Source organism: Hylobates moloch, unplaced genomic scaffold, assembly GCF_009828535.3.
Source record: "Hylobates moloch isolate HMO894 unplaced genomic scaffold, HMol_V3 SCAFFOLD_21, whole genome shotgun sequence".
Taxonomy (NCBI): Eukaryota; Metazoa; Chordata; class Mammalia; order Primates; family Hylobatidae; genus Hylobates; species Hylobates moloch.
The window spans coordinates 34,639,241-34,651,774 of NW_026652296.1; the positions used below are offsets into that span (position 1 = coordinate 34,639,241).

At 42.1% G+C, this 12,534-nt stretch overlaps 1 protein-coding gene and 1 non-coding gene across 2 annotated transcripts; both read right to left on the bottom strand.

The window, feature by feature from the left end:
* Nucleotides 1-320: 320 nt before the first annotated feature.
* Nucleotides 321-12,436, bottom strand: PCNA (proliferating cell nuclear antigen). Its single transcript, XM_032142683.2, has 7 exons — nucleotides 12,314-12,436; nucleotides 4,972-5,308; nucleotides 4,164-4,261; nucleotides 4,005-4,072; nucleotides 2,861-3,055; nucleotides 808-931; nucleotides 321-725 (listed from the first exon to the last, which is right to left on the bottom strand). The coding sequence occupies exons 2-7, from the start codon at nucleotides 5,190-5,192 to the stop codon at nucleotides 646-648; spliced, it is 786 nt and encodes a 261-aa protein (XP_031998574.1). The 5' UTR covers nucleotides 5,193-5,308; nucleotides 12,314-12,436; the 3' UTR covers nucleotides 321-645.
* On the bottom strand, nucleotides 7,225-7,347 carry LOC116461557 (small nucleolar RNA SNORA26). Its single transcript, XR_004246095.1, has one exon. It is a non-coding gene; the product is annotated as a small nucleolar RNA SNORA26 (small nucleolar RNA).
* Nucleotides 12,437-12,534: the final 98 nt, after the last annotated feature.

Genomic DNA, 12,534 nt, shown 5'->3' on the forward strand with positions numbered 1-12,534 from the left:
AACACTGCATTAACATCTTATAAAGCCCACACGACTTTGGGTACATTAAGCTTCTGAAGAGTATTAATTTTTGCCAAGTAAAATGAAATACACAGGATTTGTACTACTCTCTGGCTTGTTCCTTGATCTCAAATTGGAATAACAAGTTTGACAAGTGAATCCCCTAAAATATCTAGTAACCTACTGTATTTGAAATCCTTTTGATCTCCATCAGGCCGCTCTAAACTGAAAAACCATTTACACGAAAGGGCAGCTGTAGCTGGGAATTCAGTAAGATACTTCCAACAGTCCTGGTCAAAATGAAGACACTGCCCCTGATGTTTGAAATTCAAGTAACTTTATTTAAATTCAAAAACAATTCTTAAAACTGCATTTAGAGTCCAGACCCTTTTGTGTTATAAAAATCACAAGTATTTCTAAGAGACAAAAATACTTCTAGGTTAACTAGACCAGATCTGACTTTGGACTTTATTCTTTAAACAAATTGCAGAGAATAGAGAAAAAAATAGGTTATTTACAGAAGACAATATCTACATATGTACTTAGAGGTACAAATTTGGTGACAGAAAAGACTTCAGTATATGCTGGCATCTTAGAAGCAGTTCTCAAAGAGCTTAGTTTTATTTTCTTGAATTTTAAGAATGCCTAAGATCCTTCTTCATCCTCGATCTTGGGAGCCAAGTAGTATTTTAAGTGTCCCATATCAGCAATTTTATACTCTACAACTGAAAGACAGGAAGATGGTTAATTACTGAGGAGTATCACATATGACTACCTACAAAACAAGCTTCAAATTTATTATCTTACCAAGGGGTACATCTGCAGACATACTGAGTGTCACCGTTGAAGACAGTGGAGTGGCTTTTGTAAAGAAGTTCAGGTACCTCAGTGCAAAAGTTAGTTGAACTGGTTCATTCATCTCTATGGTAACCTACAAAACAAAAGATTCATCATTGAAAAACATCAAGAAAGTTGCAATCTATTAGCTCGTTATATATTTATAAAAATCCACAAACACTTTTATTGGTCACTTTGGAGGGAGCTATGAAAATTTTGAAGACTGATACATAAAGCAAAAGACTCGAGTATCTAGCTTGTCTTTCCTATAGCTATAATTCAGATAACCAAATTATATAATACGGGAAAGCTTTCCTTTGTGGAAGCTTTTCTAATAAGCAGCCAATAAGTGAATAAAACGTATTAATGTCATCTCTGCAAACTCTAATTAATGACTTAATGGATCTAGACAATGACTATTATAGCTAACATTGCAAAGACATCCAGACACCCTGTGCCTCCTACTAGAGGCACACACCACCACCTATAAAGTATTCTTGCTCTCCCACCCCCGAAACAAAACACCCTGAATATGATCAAGGCTCTAGGGCTATAGCTACCAGTCTGTAGGACACACAGGGTAGACGAATTTATGTATACACAGGAATACAATCAGCAAAATCCAAACTCTGATGTTTCTAATTTAACAAATGATGAAAACTTAACAAATGATGATCTAATTTCTTCAACCAATAGATTGTAATGGAAGGGGGAAAATGAAATTAGAGGAAATCAGGCTAGGTGTGTTGGCACACACCTGTAGTTCCAGCTACTTGGGAAACTGAGGCAGGAGGATCACTTAAGCCCTGGAGTTTGAGGCTGTAGTGAACCATGATTGTACCACTGCACTCCAGCCTGGGTGGACAGAGCAAGACCCTGTCTCAAAAACAAAGAAAAACAGAAAAAGAAAAAAATGAGGTTGGCAGAGGAGTGTAAATGTGATTCAGGAAACAGATAAAGAATCAGCCCCTAGACTTTATTAATTTAAAAAAAACCTTTCAAATGAATTTTACCTTTATTTAAACTAAATGTTAACTACCCATTCAAGGGACAAGAGAGCAATATATAGTATTTATTGTAAGCTTATAATATGCCAGACACAGCATATGCTAAGCTCTTTAATGCTACCATATTTAATCCTAACAAGCTTAAGAAGTTAGGACCTTTGTCCTTGATTTAAAAAGTTTTAATTTATGCTCAGGTTAGCGAGTTTTTTTGTTTGTTTGTTTAAGATGGAATTTTGCTCTGTCACCCAGGCTGGAGGGGAGTGGCATGATCTGGGCTCACTGCAACCTCCGCCCCCTCGGTTCAAGTCATTCTCCCGTCTCAGCATTCCAAGTGGCTGGGATTACAGGTGTGCGCCACCACGCCTGGCTAATTTTTATATTTTTAGTAGAGATGGGGTTTGCCATGTTCTATTTTGGTTAAACAAGGGCTCTCTAGGTACTCTCAAAGTTGCATGGAGTCTGCTTTCTAGCCTTAGTGAGAAGTCTCCTTCCTGTTTAACCTTTGATTCCTACAGCCTGTGACTTTGGCTAAATTGTCACTTAAGGTTGCTCAGCCTGCTTCTCCACCTTTAAAATGGGCGACCAGTTGGACCCACAACATGTAAGCTAATATTAGGATTACAAAAGCGCTCCTAACAGGTAGACTTTTACTCCTAACCATATCCTTCTATTGAGTTGCTGTCCTGTGCTCAATTATTTGGTAATAGAGTAAATATCTCCAGAAAGCTAAAGGTTAGATGCCTAACTTCCCAATCCTGTCCTTAAGAGCCGGTGTGGGCTTGATCCATAAACCATTGTTCTGTAGTACGTACATGTGCTGAATTTGTATTCCCTTCTTGCAAATATAATTCTAAATTGGATGACACTTATAAATCAGCTGCAGATTTCAACAGTATGTCAATTTTCAGAAATTACTCGGGATCCAATTCTGTCTACTTTTAATTTTAGCAATTAACCTAATAAGCAGTATTACAATTCTCTTCAAACTATTTTCTTTTTACTTAAAAACTACTTACAGCTTCCTCCTCTTTATCGACATTACTTGTCTGTGACAATTTAATGTTTCCATTTCCAAGTTCTCCACTTGCAGAAAATTTCACTCCGTCTTTTGCACAGGAAATTACAACAGCATCTCCAATATGGCTGAGATCCCGGCATATACGTGCAAATTCACCAGAAGGCATCTTTACTACACAGCTGTACTCTTGTTCCTATTAAGAACAAAAATTTTCCAAAAGTTAATTGTTAGAAACTTAATGATTTGGCACCCTCACTTTCTTAAAAGGCAACATCTAAACAACTCAGAATCAATATTTTCTGATTACTTTAAAATATGACTTGTGTAATTTCTTAACAAACTCCACTCAAAAAAAGAAATGGCTATGAAATGCACTATCCAGGGAACAAGAGCCTCCTCCTCATCATCCTCCAGGGATAAAGTAAGAGAACATTAGAGTATGGCACAGAAATGATGATGGCGCAAGCAGGCCTAACTACTTTCTAAAAGAAAACAAGAGAATATGATATTAGGCATTTTCAACATTCAAATATTTCGTCTCTCCTTTGGTGTTTATAAACCTAACCTGGATAAATTTCTTCCAAGATAGCTTTAAAATCCACTTAATAAAAACCAAGCATTCTGGAAGGAAACAAATTTTAAAAGAGGTTTATGGAAGTTAATGCAAATAGACAACTGGCAGTAAACAATAAATTTAACCTGTGAGTTTTAGACTTGTGGTAAACAATAACTATCCAAATACTAAAATCTCTTTGAAACAAGCACCAGTAGATATATTTCTAGAAAAAGTTGTTATGAAGTAGGCTTAAATTATATTAACATATCTTGATGGACGAGGGTCACTTGAGGCCAGGAGTTCCAGACCAGCCTGGGCAAGACTGCCCCCACACCCACACACAAAAATGAAAAAATTAGCCAGGTGTGGTGGGACAGGCCTGTAGTCCTTCCTAGCCACTTAGGAGACTAAGGCAGGAGGATTGCTTGAGCCCAGGAGTCCCAGGTTAGAGAGAGCTATATGGCACTACTGCACTCCAGCCTGGGCAACAGAGCCAAGACCCTGTCTGTAAAAATAAACAAACATTCTAGGACAAACCTATCGTGCCTGTGTACAGCACTCTCTACAATGAGAAACTGATACTCACTGGAATTCCAAGTTGTTCAACATCTAAATCCATCAACTTCATTTCATAGTCTGAAACTTTCTCCTGGTCTACCAAAAGAAAGCAAATGCTGTTGAGAAATACTGACACAGAGTTTTGATTTTCTGTAGCTTTATAACTCAGTAAAAAGGTACGACTTACTTGGTGCTTCAAATACTAGCGCCAAAGTATCGGCATTATCTTCGGCCCTTAGTGTAATGATATCTTCATTGCCGGCGCATTTTAGTATTTTGGACATACTAGAAGACAGGAGACACATGGTTTAAAATCAACACCATCTGCTGAAGGTCTGTATTTCTAATGCAGTTAGAAGGGGTTACCACTCTCACCCATCAGGCCGTCTCAGAACTGGTGGAGGGTAAACGTACTGCTGGAGGATGCGAATATTAATGCAGACGTTTTGGGATGCATCTGGCAGTATTTATACTAAAATACCACCAGCAGTCTCCCTTCTGGATAGAAACAATCTCCTGCCACTAAGTAGGATGACAGACTGACACATTTCTCGCAAGGGCATTATAAAGCATTTAAAGTCAACTGCGACTGAGCCGGGATGATCGCTTGAGCCCAGAAGTGGAGACCAGCCCAGACAACACACTGAGAGCGTCTCAGAAACAAAAAAGCCACAACTAAAGCGTCCGTTCAAGGCCAACGGGACTTAGTGAGCAAAGAGCCCTGGAACAGTGTTCCTGGCACTGCGGAAAAACCCTTGATTTTCCCCCCACCACCCGCTTTGTGACTTTGGCGCGAAAAAGCAGGTTCGCGCAGCAGCCAGCGCGGGCTTTTCCGAACCGCGCGCTCAGCTGGACCCCACCCCCCTGCATGGCAGGCCAATAAGAAGACGCGGATGGCCCATGCCAGCCAATGAGGGCTAGGCTCGAAAGCGCTCCCGCCAAGCACCGGAGGTGCGGGTGGGCCGGGGCCGGCTTCCTGGCGCCGCGAGGCTCACCTGGTGAGGTTCACGCCCATGGCCAGGTTGCGGTCGCAGCGGTAGGTGTCGAAGCCCTCAGACCGCAGGGTGAGCTGCACCAAGGAGACGTGGGACGAGTCCATGCTCTGCAGGTTTACGCCGCTGGAGCTAATGTCCCAGCAGGCCTCGTTGATGAGGTCTTTGAGTGCCTCCAACACCTTCTTCAGGATGGAGCCCTGGACCAGGCGCGCCTCGAACATGGTGGCGGAGTGGCAACAACGCGGCTACAGGCAGGCAGGAAGGAGGAAAGTCTAGCCGGTTTCGGCTTCAGGAGCCTCAGAGCGAGCGGGCGAACGTCGCGACGAGAGGCCGAGACCTAGAAGGACGACGACCACTCTGCTACGCCTGCAACCGTTTAATGCCGCCGCGTCCGCAAGCGCGCGCTCTCACCCTGCGCCGCGTTGCAACGTCACCACGCTGTCCGGCCCACGGCCTGGGCGGAGAAGACTTTAGGGCCAATCGTGTCCATGCTCCCCGCGAGGCCCGCCCCCTAGAGCATACATTGGAGGAAGCGGGCGCAGGGCGGGGCAGCGTCGCGCAGGTCTCCCCGCCTCTTTGACTCCTGAACCTGTCCGCTGAACAAGTCCCGGCATATGTGGCGATCAAGCCCCGGGTCCGGTTCGTCAAGCCCCAGCTTTATGGTGCCTCCTCAGCCTCCCACTACGTGGGTAGAAAGTTTCCAGCCACGAAAGTGGAAGTGAGATGCAAATCAAGCCTACCGGGAGGAAAAGCCTCCTTGCAGCCTGAAGAGTACAGCTGCTGTAAATATGCACTTTATTTTTCAATTACAGAATTGATGCGCTCTTAAGTGTCACACGATAAAGAGGTGAATTGTTATGTTAAACTTAGCTATCATCCTCTTAACATTCTCCCGCCAGCTCTTATAATCACTCAGTCGTTCATTGTATAAAGCTTTTAAAGCTTTTTTAAAAGTTCGAATACACTTTTTTTCAAAAATGCACTCATTCCGTAAACACTTGTAAAAGTACTTAATAAAGTCCATTTAATTTTATGCCATGTACATCTTTTCTGTATCAGTACCTCTTTAAAAGAGCATCACGTATATATAACATAATTTATCAATCTGTTGTTAACTACAAACATCTTTGAGCACTTAGGCAATTTTGGTGATATCAACTCCTTGAAGTAATACGGCTGAGTCAAAGAGCGTACACGTTTAATTTTTTTTTCTTTTCTTTTTTTTTTCTTTTTGAGATGGAGTCCTGCTCTGTCATCCAGGCTGGAGTGCAATGGCGCGATCTCGGCTTACTGCAACTTCTGCCTCCCAGGTTCAAGTGATTATCCTGACTCAGCCTCCCGAGTAGCTGGGATTACAGGCGCCTATCACCACGCCCGGCTAATTTTTGTAGTATTATTATTATTATTATTTTTTAGTAGAGACAGGGTTTCACCATGTTGGCCAGGCTGGTCTCGAACTCCCGACCTCAGGTGATCCACCTGCCTCAGCCTCCCAAAGTGCTGGGATTACAGGCATGAGCCACTGTGCCCGCCTAAATTTTTGATAAATGTTACTAAATTAATCTCTAAAAGTTTGCAATTTACATTCTAGCTAAGACTGTGTATGAACATGCTCATTTCTCTTTATTTTCCTAACTTGTTTTTAAATCATTGCTCGTCTGTGTCAAAAATTCAATTTTTTTTTTTTTTTGAGATGGAGTCTTGCTCTGTCGCCCGGGCTGGAGTGCAGTGGCGCTATCTCGGCTCACTGCAAGCTCCGCCTCCCAGGTTCAAGCAATTCTCCTGCCTCAGCCTCCCAAGTAGCTGGGATTACAGGTGCCCACCACCACATCCGGCTAATTTTTACATTTTTAGTAGAGACGGGGTTTCACCATGTTGGCCAGGCTGGTCTCGAACACCTGACCTGAGGTGATCCACCTGCCTCGGCCTCCCAAAGTGCTGGGATTACAGGCGTCAGCCACTGCGCCCAGCCAGAAATTTTCAATTGTTACAGGATGGACAGGATTCGTTGTTTCTCTCTTGCCTTCTTTACACCACTTCTCTTTAGTTACTTTTAATATCTTGGTCAGCAGAATTCTTTAGTTTTTCTACCATGTATCTAGGTATGGATTTAGTTTTATCTTGTTGAGGGAACTGAAGATTCATTTCAAGTCTGACATATTCTCAATCATTATGGCTTTAAATATCTCCTCTCCTTAGTCTATTCTTTATCTCTGGAATGCCTTTCTTTCCTTTTTTTTTTTTTTCTAGTTCAGCTGTGACTCCAGACAAGGTTCTAAGAGGAGTTTCACAGTCTCTTCCCTGGATTTTGTGGAGACTTAACTTTACCCTTCTGTATCAGCCTCTTAAAGCACTGGGTCAGCCTTAAAAGGGAACAGGAAAGGGCATTTCTATTATAAGATGCCTTCAACTGTAATATGTACCATTATTTTATGTAGCACAAGCAAGAAAACTGTCAAACTATTTTTTTTATTATTTTTTAGAGAGGGGGGTCTCCCTTGACACCCAGGCTGGACCACAGTGGCAAGATGACTGCTCACTGCCACCTCCAACTTCTAGGCTCAAGGGATCCTCTTGCCATAGTCTCCCAAATAGCTGGGACTACAGGGGTGCACCACTGTACCTGGCTAATTTTTAAATGTTTTTGTAGAGAGAAGGTCCCACTATGTCCCTCTGGCTGGTCTCCAACTCCTGGGCTCAAGCAATCTTCCCAATCGGTCTCCCAAAGTGTGAGATTACAGGCATGAGCCACTGTGCCCAGCCTCAAACTGTTATACAATGCTTTATCACTTACAATTTTTTTTTTTTTTTTTTTTTTTTGAGACAGAGTCTCACTCTATCGCCCAGGCTGGAGTGCAGTGGTGCGATCTTGGCTAACCGCAATCTCCGCCTCCTGGGTTCAAGCAATTCGCATGCCTCAGCCTCCTGAATAGCTAGGATTACAGGCATGCGCCATCGCACCTGCCTAATTTTTGTATTTTTAGTAGAGACAGGGTTTCGCCATGTTGGCCAGGTTGGTCTTGAACTCCTGACCTCATGTGATCTGCCTGCCTTGGCCTCCCAAAGTGCTGGGATTACAGGCGTCAGCCACCGCACCTGGGTCTATTTTGTTTTAAAATAACTTTTAGACTTTAAAAACATTCTTATTATATATTACTCTTGTGCAAACATGAAAAAATTTAAGCTACATTGGTTAAGGCATTCTTACTGTTTCTCCACTCAGTTAGTTGCTGACACTGCTGTTTTTCTGTATAATATCCTACTCTGTGTTGTCAAGGGTATTGATGATGCAGTATTTTTCAATAGTGCTATTCTATTGTCTCTCGAATTTCTTGCAAGCCTCTGCTACTCATTTGTAAGTTTTGATGTTGGCACTTTCTTGCTTTATGTGTGATGGACTACCCATTTGCATACATCTCAATATCAAAACATAATGCAGCATCATCTGTTTGTGGTTATTTTCCTTTCTTGGGTCCGTTAAAATCTCAGTTCCTTTGCAAAATGTGGAATGTGTTCATTCCTCCAGTGAGGAACATTTGCTTCACTAAAAACAAATGCATATGCTCCACTACTCTGTTTCAGTTCTGTCTGCTTACATAATAACATTTTGGTTTAATGCCAAATTACATGTAATAGATTTGAAGACATTTTAAATGTCAATTAAACTCTATCCATGTGGGACCCACCATGTACATGAATCTGTTTATTTCTGCTATTACAGAAGTGATGTGCTCCTAAAAGTGTCAAATGATAAAGAGGTGTATAGTTACGTAAATTTTATGTTAAACTGAAATGAGGACATAAACATGCCTATGACTGTGGTCAGAGAAGGCCTCTCTGAGGAGGTAGCATCTTATCAGAGAAGACAGCTGTTTGGAGAGTTGGAAAAAAGCATTCTAGGCTGAGAGAATAGCATGATTATAAAGGTCAGCATACTTGGACTATATTCAGACAAGTTTGATGTAGAACTCAGACTGATGTGTCTGAAGCAAGAGTGGTGCAAGGTGAGGTTGCAGAGAGGCTGGGGTGAGCTCTTGCAGGACTTTGTAGGCTCTCTAAAAGTGCAAGGGAATGTGGTCAACAGCAGGTCTTTGATGTGATCCAATTTACATTTTGAGTGGCTACTCTAACATCTAGTAAAGGTACTATTGGATCAGTGGAAGAAAGAATGAAGTAAATTTTGATCAGATAATTGGTTAAACTATTAGAAAAGAATAAAAGCTGTAGACTTTTCTGGATGGGCGCAGTGGCTCATGCCTGTAATCGCAGAACTTTGGGAGGCTGAGGTGGGTGGGTCATCTGATGTCAGGAGTTTGAGACCAGCCAGGCCAACATAGTGAAACCCCGTCTCTACTAAAAATACAAAAATTAGCTGGGTGTGGTGGTGCACATCTGTAATTCCAGATACTAGGGAGGCTGACGCAGGAGAATTGCTTGAACCCGGGAGGCAGAGGTTGCAGTGAACCAAGATTGCGCCACTGTACTCCAGCCTGGGTGACAGAGCAAACCTCCATCTCAAAAAAAAAAAAAAAAGACTTTTCCTAATAATTGTTCACTAAATTCTAGATAAATAATTCAAATTCAAATCTTAACCCAATAAGAAATGGAAAAATATTTTTGTAAATATTTATGAGATCTTCCTACAGGCTTCTAAACATAAGAAAAAAATCCATAAAACTTAAAGTATAATAATAATAATAAATAATAAAAAAAACCATAATGAATGACCATATAAGTTTTAAGACTTCAGTATGCCTCAAAGGATTATATTGGTTAGTATAGTTTAGGTTTCAGTGACAGAGAACTCAACTTGAATGGATTAAGAGAAATAGAAAATTTATTCATCTAAACAAAAAGCCAGAAGTATCTGGCCTCCACTGTCCAGTCCTAGTCTTAGTAAATATGTGAAGTTTGTTAGCCACATTAATAAGCAAAGAAACATAAATTCAATGGAGACAGAATTTTAACCTACCAAATTAATAAAAATCATGTTAACACCTGGTGTGTTAGGAAGGATTCAAGGAAGTAGGCACTTTAATACATTGCAAGTGGGAGTATACATTGGTATAATTTTTCTGGTGGAAACTTAGAAATGTGTATCAAAAGCCTTAGAATTTTACTTATACTTTGACACAGAAATTGAATCTCTAGGGTTTTTTCCTACAGAAGAAATCAGGGGAATTTACCAAGATCAAGCATGCTTAAGAATGTTTCTTGAGCCAGGTGCGGTGGCTGACGCCTCTAATCCCAGCACTTTGGGAGGCCCAGGTGGGCGGATCACCTGAGCTCAAGAGTTCAAAACCAGCCTGACCTAAAACCCCTGTCTCTACTAAAAATACAAAAATTAGCCGGCTGTGGTGGCAGGCGCCTGTAGTCCCAGCTACTCGGGAGGCGGAGACAGGACAATTGCTTGAACCTGGGAGGTGGAGGTTGCAGTGAGCCGAGATCACGCCATTGCACTCCAGCCTGAAAAAAAAAAAAAAAAAAAAAAAAGAGACAAAGAGAGAGAAAGGCTCTAAAGCTGGCCTAAAGCTCTATTAGCATGACGTCCACAGACCCCTGTTCGTCACACAGTACTGACTTCAGGAAAATACTTGATCTGAGTTCCATTAATCTGAGAGGGCTGAGTGTAATGGATGAGAAGTTTGTTCAGACCACATTTTAGGATGTTATCCATCCTAGTAATCATACTGTGCATTCTATAATTCTGACTTAAGTGCATTGGTTTTCCAAGCCCCCTTTTATTAGGCTGGATTTGAAAAGGAACAGCTGAGTTTTTAGAAGGACTGACATGACACTCACTTAGATATGACCTTTCATAACTATGTGCCCCTAAAGGTGAAGTTCTAGACACTAACATCTCCACCTGTCTTAGAAGATCATCTTGCTCGAGTGCTGTGGCTCATGCCTGTAATCCCAGAACTTTAGGAGGCCTATGTGGGAGGATTGTTTGAGCCCAGGAGTTTAAGACTAGCCTGAGCAATAAAGTGAGACTTCATCGCTACACAAAAATTTAAAACTTAGCTGAGTGTGGTGCTGCACACCTGTAGTCCAAGCTACTCGGGAATATACTCATATAGAAATCAGGAATATATAATGCTGTTTTCAGAATTCTCACTATCTGCCCCAAAACTCACAGCTCAGGTCAAAATTACCAATAGGAAATTTTAGCCAGGTGTGGTAGCTCATGCCTGTAATCCCAGCACTTTGGGAGACCTAGGCGGGAGGATCTCTTGAACCCAGGAGTTCAAGACCAGTCTGGGCAACATAGTGAGACCCTGTCTCTAAAAAAAGGAGAAATAAATTAATTAAAATTTAAAAATTGAAAAGAAGAAAAATGTAAAATTATATTTTTTTTAAAAAACGAAATTGCAATTCTTTTGTGTGCAAGTGTCTCATTGTGAGATTACAATATGCTTAAGTTGGGGACCCAGTGTTATATGTGTTTTACATCGCTTACAGGGCAGTGAATAGAAAGAACAGGAAACACCAAAGGCAATGCTGGAGCAACGCAAGTATTAATAAATTCAGGCAGGCAGTATAGTATGGTGGTTAGAGTGTGGGCTGGTAACAAAACTATTTGTATTCTAATTCTTACTAGGCACTTTCTAGCCGGGAGACCCTTGGCTAAGGTCCTTTTAAAAGTTTTAAATCCATCCAACAAGTACTTAAAATGGATGTGTCAAAGACATAGAGGATGCACAGTAAACAAAGTAGACAGCAGTTCTGTCCCAAAAAAGGTCTTTCCACAGTCCAGAAGACAAATTTGAAAAACTGACGAAGGGCCGGGCGCGGTGGCTCACACCTGTAATCCCAGCACTTTGGGAGGCCGAGGCGGACGGATCACCTGAGGTCAGGAGTTCGAGACCAGCCTGACCAATATGGTGAAACCCCTGTCTCTACTGAAAATACAAAAGTTAGCCAGGCGTGGTGGCGCGCGCCTTGGAATTGTTTGAGCCCGGGAGGCAGAGGTTGCAGTGAGTCGAGATCATGCCACTGCACTCCAGCCTGGGCGACAGAGCAAGACTCTGTTACCAAAAAACAAACAAACAAACAAACAACAAACAAAACCGCTGAGGAAGATCTTAACTGTAAAATGCAAATCATACCCACTTCCAAGCCATGTGTGGATTAAATGAGATAAGCCAACTAAAGCGATTACTCAGCTCAGTGCCTAGTATACAATTAGTGCTCAACAAGTACTAGCGACCGCTTGGCAAAGCAACGCAGACTGAAGTGTGAAGTGTGGGTTTCATTTCTCATCATGTGATAAGTGATAAAATGCTCTTAATCAGGTCGGCTCACCTGGCCTCTCCATTCCATCTAAATAACGTCCACTTACTTGCGTAAGGGAAGAGCTCTGGTCCAGGTCAGCAACCGTTTGTCAGGCTAGAGCCTCCGGGTGGCGCTTCTCGCCCTCAGTAACCGGTTACCTCCAGAACCAGGGCGCCGGCTCAGGCCATCCGTGGTTAAGCGGGAGCTCCCATTGGCTAATCGCATCCTGAGGCGCACGCCTTTTCCCGCCCCTGACGCTGCCGTCCAATGCGCGCCTCTCGACTCTGC

Excerpts from the sequence above, each read along its gene's own strand:
- PCNA (XM_032142683.2), bottom strand. The coding sequence starts at position 5,192 with ATGTTCGAGGCGCGCCTGGTCCAGGGCTCCATCCTGAAGAAGGTGTTG. Across the intron at positions 3,056-4,004 it reads TTGAACAACTTGGAATTCCA|GAACAAGAGTACAGCTGTGT; the intron begins GTGAGTATCAGT and ends TGTTCTTAATAG. Across the intron at positions 932-2,860 it reads TCGATAAAGAGGAGGAAGCT|GTTACCATAGAGATGAATGA; the intron begins GTAAGTAGTTTT and ends TTTGTTTTGTAG.